The 12,693-nt window shown below is 40.2% G+C and overlaps 2 protein-coding genes and 1 pseudogene across 5 annotated transcripts in view; all 3 read left to right on the forward strand.

Moving 5' to 3' along the window:
* The window catches only part of LOC110338287 (zinc finger protein 54-like), a 24,102-nt gene extending 15,410 nt beyond the window's left edge, over positions 1-8,692 (forward strand). For 3 of the 4 annotated variants that reach the window (XM_029532852.1, XM_029532850.1, XM_029532849.1), the window contains exons 3-5: positions 2,548-2,618; positions 3,835-3,961; positions 5,763-8,692. In XM_029532852.1, the coding sequence (XP_029388712.1) occupies positions 2,548-2,618; positions 3,835-3,961; positions 5,763-8,029 (2,465 nt within the window). In that variant the 3' untranslated portion in view covers positions 8,030-8,692. Of the gene's footprint in view, positions 1-2,547; positions 2,619-3,834; positions 3,962-5,386; positions 5,463-5,762 lie in introns of those variants that run through there. The other variant, XM_029532851.1, reaches the window with a different exon arrangement.
* LOC110338283 (zinc finger protein 54-like) overlaps positions 1-12,693 on the forward strand; it is a 91,818-nt gene that overhangs the window by 57,768 nt on the left and 21,357 nt on the right. The window lies entirely within an intron of this gene.
* LOC110338488 overlaps positions 11,384-12,693 on the forward strand; it is a 2,856-nt pseudogene continuing 1,546 nt past the window's right edge.

Below are 12,693 nucleotides of genomic sequence, written 5' to 3' on the forward strand. Positions count from 1 at the left end.
CTTTCCCTCTCCTCCCTAATTTTTATTTACTATTCAATTTCTTTAAATTTAGATTCATATATTTTAGGTATATGAATGCTTTGTCTGACTTAGGGCATGCCTTGCATAGAGTGTATGGGTGTATATCATGTGTATCATAGGACTGGAATTGTGAACAATTGGGAGCCACACCTTGGATTCTTAGCATGTAAGCTGGGTCTCTGCAAGAGCAACAGGTCCTCATAACCACTGAGCCATCTCTCTCACTACCTGTTATGTGTTATTNATGTTAGTTGCAATTATACAAATAGCAAAAATCATTCTGGTCATTTTTATGTAAANGATNTAAAATCTTCACTTTACACAGGCATTTATTATTTTTAATAGCTTTTTTCTTTCATTGCTAGTGTAAGTTCCTAAATATAAAACTACAGCCTACTTGTCCGTATGTTTTCAAGGCTGTACCCTTGGTATTGGATAACCATATAGTATACTGTTCTCTAGGGAAGACTGTTTCCTCGGTTCTCAGAATCCCTTAGTGTTTGACTAAGGTTGAGGCCTGGTGAGCTTTCTCCCTTCCATCTCTTGAAGGTGTTGTCTTCTTTGGAGAATGTATAGGTAACCATGATTGTAAGATTTCAAGAATGTAGATTTTTGACATTTCTAGGAGCCACGGTGTCACAACAAGCCTCCCGTTCTTCTGGCTCTTACAGTACTCCTGCCCCAGCTTGTTCAGTGATGCCCGAGCCTTAGTGCCAGAGTTGTGATGCTTATGTGTCAGTTGGACGGAGCATTACAACTGTGCATTTCGACTGATTGTCGTTTTCTGTCATAAGCTCCATTTCCTCAATGAACGGTGATTACTACATTTATCTGTGAGAATTAGGATAAGTATTTAGAATGCAGTTAGCTTGTAGCTTCTCCTCCAAGGTCTGTGACTTTACTAGCTAACTTTCCAGTATCAGGTATGACCCTCTTGTTGAAAGGGTCTTAAGTCAGTTAGAAAGCTGTTGTTTCCCCCCAAGGCATGGTTGCCACTCTTGCACTCTCAGGGTTATCATGCAGTGCAGATGTTCTGATTCATATGTGTCATGGCTGGGTAGGACTGTTGGTTGGCTCCCTCCTTGGTAATCGTGCATGTTGCCTTCTTGTGTGAAACCTAGTCCCCAGGGAGGACACTTTATTGTCAGATCCATCTCTTGAGTCCCTTAGGATCTGTGTCCAAAGTTCATGGCTTCTTCCACAATAGGGACTCACTCATCTTCTATGTCTGTGAGGCAACCATGGGCAATAGTAAAAACATGAAATGTATTGGGAGTCTCTTGAACAGTTCAGCTGTAACAGCAGCTTCTAAGCAAGCTTCTCATTGGTGGTGTTATTAGAAAATATATGGCTCTTATAGGGAGCATCATCATCACTATGGGAAGTTTTCATTTACACTCCAAATGTCATGACTTGGTAGGACTATCTATGCATTCGCAGACTTATATGTATGGCAGGCATTTTATGAAGGACGAAAATGATAGTTTAGACATCTTTAGTGTTTTTTTCTCCTTATGTGCTTATATTTGTCCCTTCTCTATAATGAAATCCTTCTACTTTTCCCATTTTCCCCTTTAGATGACTTGTTCCCTGTCACCTCCTGTCTATTGCTGCCCTACATCCCACCATGGTCTGTTTTTACTTTTCTGGTTATTGTGTTTACTCCAGGTTGTGTGCTCACATCTGAATATTTGGAACTAGGAACTTGCTGTGAGAGAGAACATGTAAAGTCTGTCTTTCTGGGTCTGGGTTACTCCATTCAGTATGATCTGTTCTCAGTCCATCCATTTACCTGCAAATGTCATGACTTCAATTTTCTTTAGAGCTCAATGATATTTTATAGTGTATATATACATTTTTATTTGTCAGTTGAAGGACATTTACATTGTGTTATTTTGTATCTATTACGACTATAAACAGCAATGGACATGGGTGAACAACTATTTGTGTAATAGGATGCTGAGTCCTTTGAACATATGGCAAGGGGTGGTAGAGCTGATTCACATGCTAAATTTATTTAACCTGAGGATTTGTTTATTTAATTGAGAACACTCTATATTCATTTCCAGAATGGCAACTTTTTTGTTCATAGTATTTATACTCCCTATGATTTTGTTTTGTAGTTGTTATTGCTGATTAGAATATCTGTAGTATTCTTCCTTCTTTACTGTGAGAAAAAGTGCTTGCACCTTTGAGCATGGATGATTACGTCCCAGTTTTCCTGTACTTATCAATTTTTCACATGAAATGTATCATTTCCTGTGTTCTGATAGATAATTCCTCTCATTGTCCTGTACATGGTTTGCCTCTAACTTATTATGTACTATGCTGCTTTAGTAAAATGAATTGTGTTAATTCATGACTACAATATTCAAATGTCTTTCCATACTTTGCTGGCTTTGGGATCACTGAACAGACATCAAGTAGTATTCTGTTACTTGAGTCTTTTTTATGTGGTTTGACCTTGTTCTTAAATAGCATTCAGTATTAATTTTACTTTTCCTGTTTGACCCCTCAATATTAAAGATCTACAAGCTGAGTATTCATTGATCTTCAAAGAGAAAATCAAAGAAGAGAAACAGAAGGATATGTCCCAGGTCAGTGGTCATATCTACTCTATTTCTAAAAATATTATAGTTTGATACATTGCAAGTCCTTAATTTTATGCTTCTGATGATTTTTTAAATTTTATTTTGATTTTTTTTTGCCTGCAGACCAACAAAATCACACACTGCAATTAACCAGACCTAGAGTCTAGACAACTCAATGCATTTTTATGCAGTTACAGTATTCATTTGGGATGCTCTGAAGCCTCAGATGTTATTTTATGTTTTCACTTTCAAATATTTGTTTATATACTAATACAACACCAAGTTCCCCAAATCCTGTGATCAAATTACAGTAAGAAAAGCATTTACCTTTATATCCTTTTTCATTACTGGTGGTCATTACCTTCATTGCAGTGCTTAATTGTGCCATGAAACTAATGTTCTTGAGTATAGACGGAGGTTGTAATCTACTTGTATTTCTCTTTGGTGTTTAATATCACAATTGATATGTCCATGTATTTGTTGGTACCTCATATCTGTTTGTCTTAGGAGAATCACTCACTTCTCTAGGAAGCTCAGTGGTAACTTCCCAAAGCAGAGACATCAGTATTTTTACTTTTTTTTTTGTCCCCACACCATCCCACTGTGCAGAACACTGGGTCTTAGACTCATTATGTAGAATTATGTGGAATGCATCCATACAGATTTCTTGTGGGTATTGACTGACATGTGCATAAGCTGTTCCATTTGATGCAGAGAGAATATCCCTCATGATGGCCTTACTCTACTCACTTTGTTTGAATGTCAGCTCTCCATGCCTACCCTGCAGCTGCAGTGTACTGAAATTGCTACTGGTCTATGGTGGCACTTCTATATGATTAGGAAAATTTTAGATTACATGTGTCTGATGCAAAGTTTTCTATCAGCTTGTTAGTGGCTCAGATATCCTTATAAAATTAATTGAGCAGACTACCAGCCCAGAGATAGCACAAGGGGACCTCCCCACTTGATCACTAATTGAGAAAATGCCTTACAGCTGGATCTCCTGGAGGCATTTCCCCAACTGAAGCTCGTTTCTCTGTGATAACTCCAGCTGTGTCAAGTTGACACAAAACTAGCCAGTACGGTGACTATATTGGAAATCTTCTTTTTGGTGAATTTTAAAAATTTAAATGGTTTTTGATGATAATTGTCTTCACTCATATGCATCTTGTCTCCTTATTCTACCCTGTAGCACATAGTCAAACTGTGATTTTTGTTTCAGGGTCTGCTGACATTCCAGGATGTGGCTGTGAACTTTTCTCAGGAGGAGTGGGAATGCCTGGACTCTGTTCAGAGGGCTTTGTACATTGATGTGATGTTGGAGAATTACAGCAACCTGGTCTCTGTTGGTGAGAATATTTTGCTTGTAGAATTCTTAACTCATCCTTTGTAAATACTGACCCTATCGACTATAAACTATTGATATAGGCTATCATGGAGAACACGGCAGACTAGGCAAAGTTTGGTAACGAAAAAGAAATTTTCCAAGAGGTTCGCCTGCCCACGCTAGCAGAGAACAGCCAGAGAGTGTGGCTACTTCGATCAAGTATGTGGTGGAGAGACTAGAGAAAGGGAGAAGCATAGTGGTTTGTGCACTGTAAAGAAGAACTAGAACTGAAGACCCAAGCACAGTGAGGAACAGTCTATTGTGAGAGGTCTGCACTGCCACCTGAGGTCATGATGATGTCCAGGCCATACTGCCTCTGCTAAGACCCATGTCTGTGTCCATGAACATACTACAATGAGTCTCTGTTAATGCCTGTGGCTCATGTTACCACCAAAGGCCATGCTGATGTCTGTGGATGCTCATGCAGGTTGCTGCCTGAGGGCATGTTAATGACTAAGGGACTCTCTGAGCTGTCCCTGCCTCTACCAGCCATGGCATGGGTAGGCAAGCTGTGACTTTACATTGGAGAGCTGTTTTTGGTGGAATGGGTGCAGGAGAGTTGATGGCAAACCAACTCAGTTACTACCCAAAACCAGTTCCAGAACTATGAGTTATTCCACCCCAACATCTACGCTATCTGTGATCTGTGGGATCATGTAAAAGGGCCAGTTCTCCTGAACTAAACTGCATGATCTCCATGACTCATAGCCACAGCAAGATATCCAAGATATTCCTGATCCTTGCAATTACTACAGTCTCCTTTCCTCAAGTTGCATCCTGCATGCTTCAACTCTTAGAAGATGTTGTGACTTATTAGAACTCTAGACCTGTATGGGGCCTCAATACTAGAACAATGTGCATTTTTGCTTGACTGTGCTGGCATCAGATTGGAATAATTTTACAAATTATAAGCCTAATGTGATTCCATGAAGTATTATTATTATTATGCAATTGACTAACTTGCTTGTATGTCTTCATACAATATGTATCACTTTCATTCCAGTGGAGGATACACAAACATCCTCCTGGGAAAATAATCTTAAGAAGTTGTGTATAGAGTATACATGAGAATAACCCCATATATGGAAAAGTTAGGAAACACAGCAGGGTGTGGAGCTAAGACAGTGGAGGAAAAGATAAGAGCAATAACTGCCCATGAAAGTCCTGCTTCAAATGATCTAGAGCTTTGGATACCTGGCAAAATATTTCATTGTATCCATTCATTTTGAAAAATCTAATGCCTTTTATTGTTTGTTTGTTTGTTTGTTTATAGAAAAACCAAACCCTTGGATGCTTTTCAGTAAGCCTTTAATCATGTAAGGAAATGGATCTCCTGAAGAGTAATTTCTATTGCTATGTATTAGGAAGTACACTCACTGTGAGCCTGGGATTGGATTCAAAAGTTTTCATCCACTTCTGAGGAAATAAATTAAAAATAGAGACGTATCCTCTGAATATAACCAGTGAGTGTGCTCCATCCCAAAAATAATTACTTACCCTCACTTATTTGTTCCATCTTGTGCCAAGTTAGACATTTTCAAAGTAGATGAGCTATCTATTAAAAATCACTGACCTTGAAGACTGGCATGCTGTTTTTGTGAGGATCCATACGGTTACAGTGAACAAATAGCTTCAGCTACTGGGAGTTTGGTTCTAAACGGTTGCAGTTTAATTTAGTTTAAAAGAGAACTTACGAAGACAGCCATTTATCACGTATGTCATCTGGAAACAAGCCCTATTAATCTGATTTTATTCCTTTTCAGAGAACTATTATATATTTGATACTGTCCATCAACCTGTGAGGACTGAAAAGGAGTCTCGTCAGTGTAACGAGCATGGCGAAATGCTTCATGAGCCCTCCAGCTGTGCACTTTATAAAAGAAGTGACACTACAGAAACCTCGAACAACTCCAGATGCTGTAATGAGAAGGATGCCTCTCTTGACTCATCAAACATAGATAGACACAAAAGTATGCACACTGGCGAAGACCCTTGCCAATCTAAAGACTGTGAGAAATCTTTCAATTTATGTTCCAACATTAGCCAAGATCAAAGACGCTACACTGCAAGGAAAGAACACAAACAGGATGAATATAATGACCATTTCAGCTCTACACACAGTCTCATGCAACAAACAATGTACATTAGAGAGAAACCATATCAGTGTGGACACTGCAGTAAATACTTCAGTACTGCCTCAAGTTTCAGCATACATAAGAGAATTCATACTGGTGAGAAACCCTATAAGTGCAACGTTTGTGAAAAATCCTTTAACAAGTGCACAAATCTTAAAACACATCAAAGGCTTCATACAGGAGAGAAACCTTACAAATGCAAAGAATGTGAAAAGTCATTTGTGCAGGTATCTGCACTTAAAAGCCATCAGAGAAAGCATACTGGAGAGAAGCCTTACAAATGTAAGGAGTGTGACAGATCCTTTGCCCACTGTGCCTCATTAAGATGGCATCAGAAGATTCATTCTCCTGAAGCACATTATGAATGCAAAGAATGTGGTAAGTCCTTTTTTGAATTATCACATCTTAAAAGGCACTGCAGAATCCACACTGGTGAAAAGCCTTACAAATGTGAGATATGTGTCAAATCCTTTACTACGACCACAACTCTTAAAACACATCAGAAAATTCACACTGGTGAGAAACCTTACAAATGTAGGGAATGTGACAAATGTTTTACCAAGTGCTCACATCTTCAAAGACATCAGAGTGTTCATAACCAAGAGAGACCTTACAAATGTAAGGAATGTGGGAAATCTTTTACTAAGTGCTCAACTCTTCAAACACATCAGAAAGTTCATAATGTAGAGAAACCTTACACATGTATGGAATGTGACAAATCCTTTACCCAGGTCTCACANCTTAGAACACATCAGCGAGTTCANACTGGAGAGAGGCCTTATAGATGTAAGGAATGTGACAAATCTTTTCGTGACAGCTCAACACTTAGAGTACATCAGAAAATACATACTGGAGAGAAACCTTACAAATGTTCNGAATGTGACAAATCCTTTACCTGGCACCCACATCTAAGAAGACATCAGAGCGTTCATACTGGAGAGAGANCTCACAAGTGCAAAGATTGTGATAAGTGTTTCCTCTGGATTTCTAGTCTTCGAATACATCAGAAAATTCATGATGGAGAGAGACCTTATAAATGTAAGGAATGTGGTAAATCTTTTATCTGGTACTCAAATCTAAGAACCCATCAGAAAATTCATACTGCAGAGAAACCTTACAAATGTATGGAATGTGACAAATCCTTTACCCAGTATGTACATCTTAGTACACATCAGAGAGTTCATACTGGAGAGAGGCCTTACAGATGTACGGAATGTGACAAATCTTTTACTAGAGCCTCAACTCTTAGAGCACATCAGAAAATTCATACTGGAGAGAAACTTTATAAATGTAGGGAATGTGACAAATCTTTTACCAGACGCTCACATCTTAGAATACATCAGAGTGTTCATACTGGAGAAAGGCCTTACAAATGTATGGATTGTGACAAATCTTTTCCTACAGGCTCAACTCTTAGAGCACATCAGAAAATTCATACTGGAGAGAAACCTTACAAAAGCAAAGACTGTGATATATCTTTTCCCCAGCCTTTACATATGAGAACAAATCAGAGAGTTCATACTGGAGAAAGACCTTACAGATGTAAGGAATGTGGTAAGTCCTTTAATCAGTATTCAACTCTAAGAGATCATCAGAAAATTCATACTGGAGAGAAACCTTACAAATGCAGAGACTGTGACATATCCTTTATATGGATTTCAAATCTCGGAAGACATCAGAAAATTCATACTGGAGAGAAACCTTACAAATGTAAGGAATGTAACAAATCTTTTACTAGGTGCTCATATCTTAGAGACCATCAGAAAATTCATACTGGAGAGAAACCTTACAAGTGCAAAGACTGTGACATATCCTTTATGTGGATTTCAAGTCTTAGAAGACATCAGAAAATCCATACTGGAGAAAAACATACCATTGTAAATAATGTAACATAACATTTACCTGGTATTCCCTGCTGACAAATCACAACAGGAGAAGTAATAGAAATATAAAGAAAACAAGCTTGTGAAAGCCTTTAATGAAGACTTAAACCTCACAAAATGTATCAGAGTTCCTATCAAAATAAAATTCTGTAAATGTAACTGGGGGGGAGCTTTTTATTTCTTTTTAATACTGGCCTACAAACATGTCTGTGCACTGCATGTATGCCTGGTGAAGGTAGAACGCAAAAGAGATCATCAGATCCCCTGAATTTGGCAGTACAGATAGTTGTGTATAACTATTTGTATGTTCCAAATTGAACTCTGGTTCTCTGGAAGAGCAACCAGTACTCTTAACCACTGAGACTTCTCTGGCATCCCTGGGAAAAACTATAACTAAAACATTTAGCTCATTCAGCATCCAGCCATTCATAATAATGTCAGGCAAGATGGTACATGCCTACATGCCTTTAATCACAACACTCAGAAGACAGAGACTAGACGACCCCTGTGAGTCTAGTTCTAGGACTGCCAGCATACATAGACCCTGTCTCAAAACAAAAAATCATAATAAGGACAACATGGAATAACTTTAAAGTTTTGACAAAGGCATCTAATTATACTGTACATTACATAGCTCATACTTCTGAGAAACCATGTAAAAGTATACCACACATAATCCCAAAGTGTTGTTCATGGAAATTACATTCCCCTAAATGTACTGAATTTGATTGCAAAGATTAAAATAAAATTCATCATGAAAGAAAAATCCTATAATAAATTCTCTTAATTCATTTGCATCCCAAATTTTGATGCTGGAGTTGAGCCTTACAAATACCAAGAAAGAGACAAACTGTCAAGAGATAGGCCGTGCATGTGGAATAACTGGAATGCTGACATACAGCTTAGAAATCCTCAAAGGCTAAGGATGTGGTGATGCACCCCTCCCATCCCAACGATCTGGACAGAGATGTAGGTTCATCCATGTAAGTGTTAGACCAGCCTTGTCGATATGACTATGAATTCCAAGTCAGTCAGAATTACAAAGAGAAACTACAGACTTGGAGAGAAAGATTGAAATCCCTGGAGGCAAGCAGAAATTCCTTTGCTGATGGGGAAATCTTTGCTCCAGACTTTATAATTAAATAATATAGCTGCCACTACCAGCAATTATACCCTCATGGAGTTAATGGAGACTCCAGAACCCTCCATCAGCCATGATGAAATGGTAATTGCCCCAGTCTTACATAGTTGCTTATGCTTAGTACTTTCTCAACAGTTATGGGTCTCTGCATTACCTACCTCCTACTGCAAAAGGAGTCTTCCTTCACCAGTTTACAAACTGTTCATTAGAAACATGACTATTTGGATGGTTGATTAATAACATGTTACTTAAAAAAAGATCAATAGCTTCTGTCCTTGGACTTATACTTCCAAAGCCTTTGTTTTGTTTTGTTTTGTTTTGTTTAACCATGGTATGAATTTCTCTAAGGAGCAGGCCTCAGATCCATTCCAGGGAGACCCTGCTTATGGCCATTCACAATGGTGACAGTATTACACAAGTGCACACATCTTGGCTAGTACATTGGTACTGTAGGATGCATGGTCCAGGGGTAAGACCGTAACATCATTTCTCTGCTAGCAGCCTGCACAAGACCTTGCAGTGCTATAAAAGCTAGCCAGTTCGGAGAGTTTCCTAGTAAGTTCAAGACTCGTCTATTTTGCAACCAAAGTGGTATCTTCAGGAACACCTTCTGCTTAGGATGGCCATGGAATAGCACTGGCAATAACCTGTTTTGTTTGGGGGTGCTTCTGGTGTATCTATGACTAGTAATTCCTAAGTAGATACCAATACCTGATACAGAGACCTCCATTTAATAGCCCTGGAATTGAGAGCAACATTATTTATTCATTTTATTTACACGTGAGTAATATACCTTTGTAGATATGTCACATTTACATTTACCCATGTGTCAGTTGATGGATGTCTCTAAGTTGATTCTATTGCCTGGGTACTGTGAATAAAGGTGCAATGAACATGATGGGCAATTGCTCCTTGGTAACCATGGAGATTCCTCCGAGGGCATGTCTGGTATAGGTTGTGTATCAATTTCCTCTGAGATTACACCTTCCAACGTGGAGGAAGCTCCTTAAAACACAGGGAATTAAAGCAGAGGTAAAGAAATGGGAGGTGATACATTCAGTCCTCTCTATAGGAATAGTTGACTTAATAGCTTCAGGAGATCCCATAAACTGGCAAGATTCATTAGTGGCCTCTTGCCTCCCATGTATATAATTGGTAAGTACTGCTGACACCATCAGACAAAATGAACTGCATAGAAGATGTTCAGACCAGCTATGAAGTAGTCACATTCAAGCGGCCTAGAGGAGTTAGTGAGTGGTTTGAAAAACACACTTCCTACCTCAGGTGAGCTGCCTGCAAGTAGCAGCTCACCAACTGTCTTTTAAGTCACACCAGTAAAACTCATTGGTCCACTGGGATTAGAGATGACTCAGTGGTTAAGGACATTGTCTGCTCTTACAAAAGACTCATTTTGAATTCTCAGCACCTTCATATGGGCACTCGATCTGTAATCTCAACTCAGGGTATCTTGCCCTCTTCTGGCCTCTGTGAGCTACACACATGGTGCATAAATATACATGCAGACAAAACACCCCTAAAAAAGAAAACAAATTGACTCACCAAGTTAGACTATGTTGTTCCCCAACATTGATCTGTCATTGGTTCCTTATCTATAATAGAGGTGTGTCTTTATTTCCCTATGAATAATGTCACACATCAGTTGTGATGGTTGTATATGCTTGGCCCAGGGAGTGGCAGTATTAGAAGGTGTATCCTTGTTGGGATAGGTGTATCACTGTGAGCATGGGCTTTAAGACCTCATCCTAGCTGCCTGGAAGCCAGTATTCTGCTAGCAGCCTTCAGATGAAGATGTATAACTCTCAGCTCCTCTTGTACCATGCCTGTCTAGATGCTGCCATGTTCCCACATTGATAATAATGGACAGAACTTCTGATCCTATAAGCCAGCCCCAATTAAATATTATCTTTATAAGAGTTGCCTTGGGGTCAGTCCCTGCAGCCACCTCTGCCAGCTGCCCTCAGCCAGCAGCTCCGGTTGGCGTCTGCGGCGGGCTTGATGAGGCAGCTGACAGGGCAGCGGCTGTCGGGTGGGCACTCCTCGGGGTTTGGCGGTGGCGTCTCCATGGGTCCGGCCAGCCACGCCACCGTGCTGTGAGTTTTTCCACCACTCCAAGGAGACAGCATTGAGAGTTCTTGGATAAGTCGGCCTTGTGAGGAGCTGGCGATAATTTAATTCCATCTCCAGGTTTTCTGTAGGCNCATCGAGAACCATGAGCAGCTTTACTAAGGAAGAGTTTGACTGCCACATCCTCGATGAAGGCTTTACTGCTAAGGACATTATGGACCAAAAAAATCAATGAAGTCTCTTCTTCTGACGATAAGGATGCTTTCTATGTTGCGGACCTCGGAGACATTTTGAAGAAGCATCTGANGTGGCTAAAAGCTCTTCCCCACGTTACTCCCTTTTACACAGTCACGTGTAACGAAAGCAGAACCATAGTGAGCACCCTAGCTGCCACTGGGACAGGATTTGACTGTGTAAGCAAGACTGAAATACAGTTGGTGCAGGGGCTTGGGGTGCCTCCAGAGAGGATTATTTATGCAAGTTCTTGTAAACAAGTCTCTCAGATCAAGTATGCTGCCGGTAGCGGAGTCCAGATGACAGTGAAATTGAATTGATGAAAGTCGCCAGAGCACATCCCAAGGCAAAGTTGGTTCTGCGGATTGCCACTGATGATTCCAAAGCAGTTTGTCGCCTCAGTGTTAAAAGTCTGATGCCACACTCAAAACTAGCAGGCTTCTCTTGGAACAGGCAAAAGAGCTAAATACTGACATCATTGGTGTNAGCTTCCATGNGGGCAGTGGATGTACTGACCCNGAGACCTTCGTGCCAGCAGTGTCGGATACCTGCTGTGTGTTTGACATGGGAACAGAAGTTGGTTTCAGCATGTATCTGCTTGATATTGGTGGTGGCTTTCCTGGATCTGAAGATACAAAGCTTAAGTTTGAAGAGATCACCAGTGTCATCAACCCAGCTCTGGACAAGTACTTCCCATCCGACTCTGGAGTGAGAATCATAGCTGAGCCAGGCAGATAACATCATTGCCAAAAAAAAAAAAAACCGTGTGGAAGGAGCAGCCCCGCTCTGACGATGAAGATGAGTCAAATGAGCAAACCTTCATGTATTATGTGAGTGATGAAGTATATGGATCATTTAACTGCATTCTTTATGATCATGCCCATGTGAAGGCCCTGCTGCAGAAGACACCCAAGCCAGATGAGAAGTATTACTCATCCAGCATCTGGGGACCAACCTGTGATGGCCTTGATCAGACTGTTGAGTGCTGTAACCTGCCTGAAATGCATGTGGGTGATTGGGTGCTATTTGAGAACATGGGTGCATACACCATTGCTGCTGCTTCTACTTTCAATGGGTTCCAGAGGCCAAACATCTACTATGTAATGTCACGGCCAATGTGGCAACTCATGAAACAGATCCAGAGCCGTGGCTTCCCACCGGAGGTGGAGGAGCAGGATGATGGCACGCTGCCCATGTCTTGTGCACAGGAGAGCAG

Source organism: Mus pahari, chromosome 21 (genome assembly GCF_900095145.1).
Source record: "Mus pahari chromosome 21, PAHARI_EIJ_v1.1, whole genome shotgun sequence".
Lineage (NCBI taxonomy): Eukaryota > Metazoa > Chordata > Mammalia > Rodentia > Muridae > Mus > Mus pahari.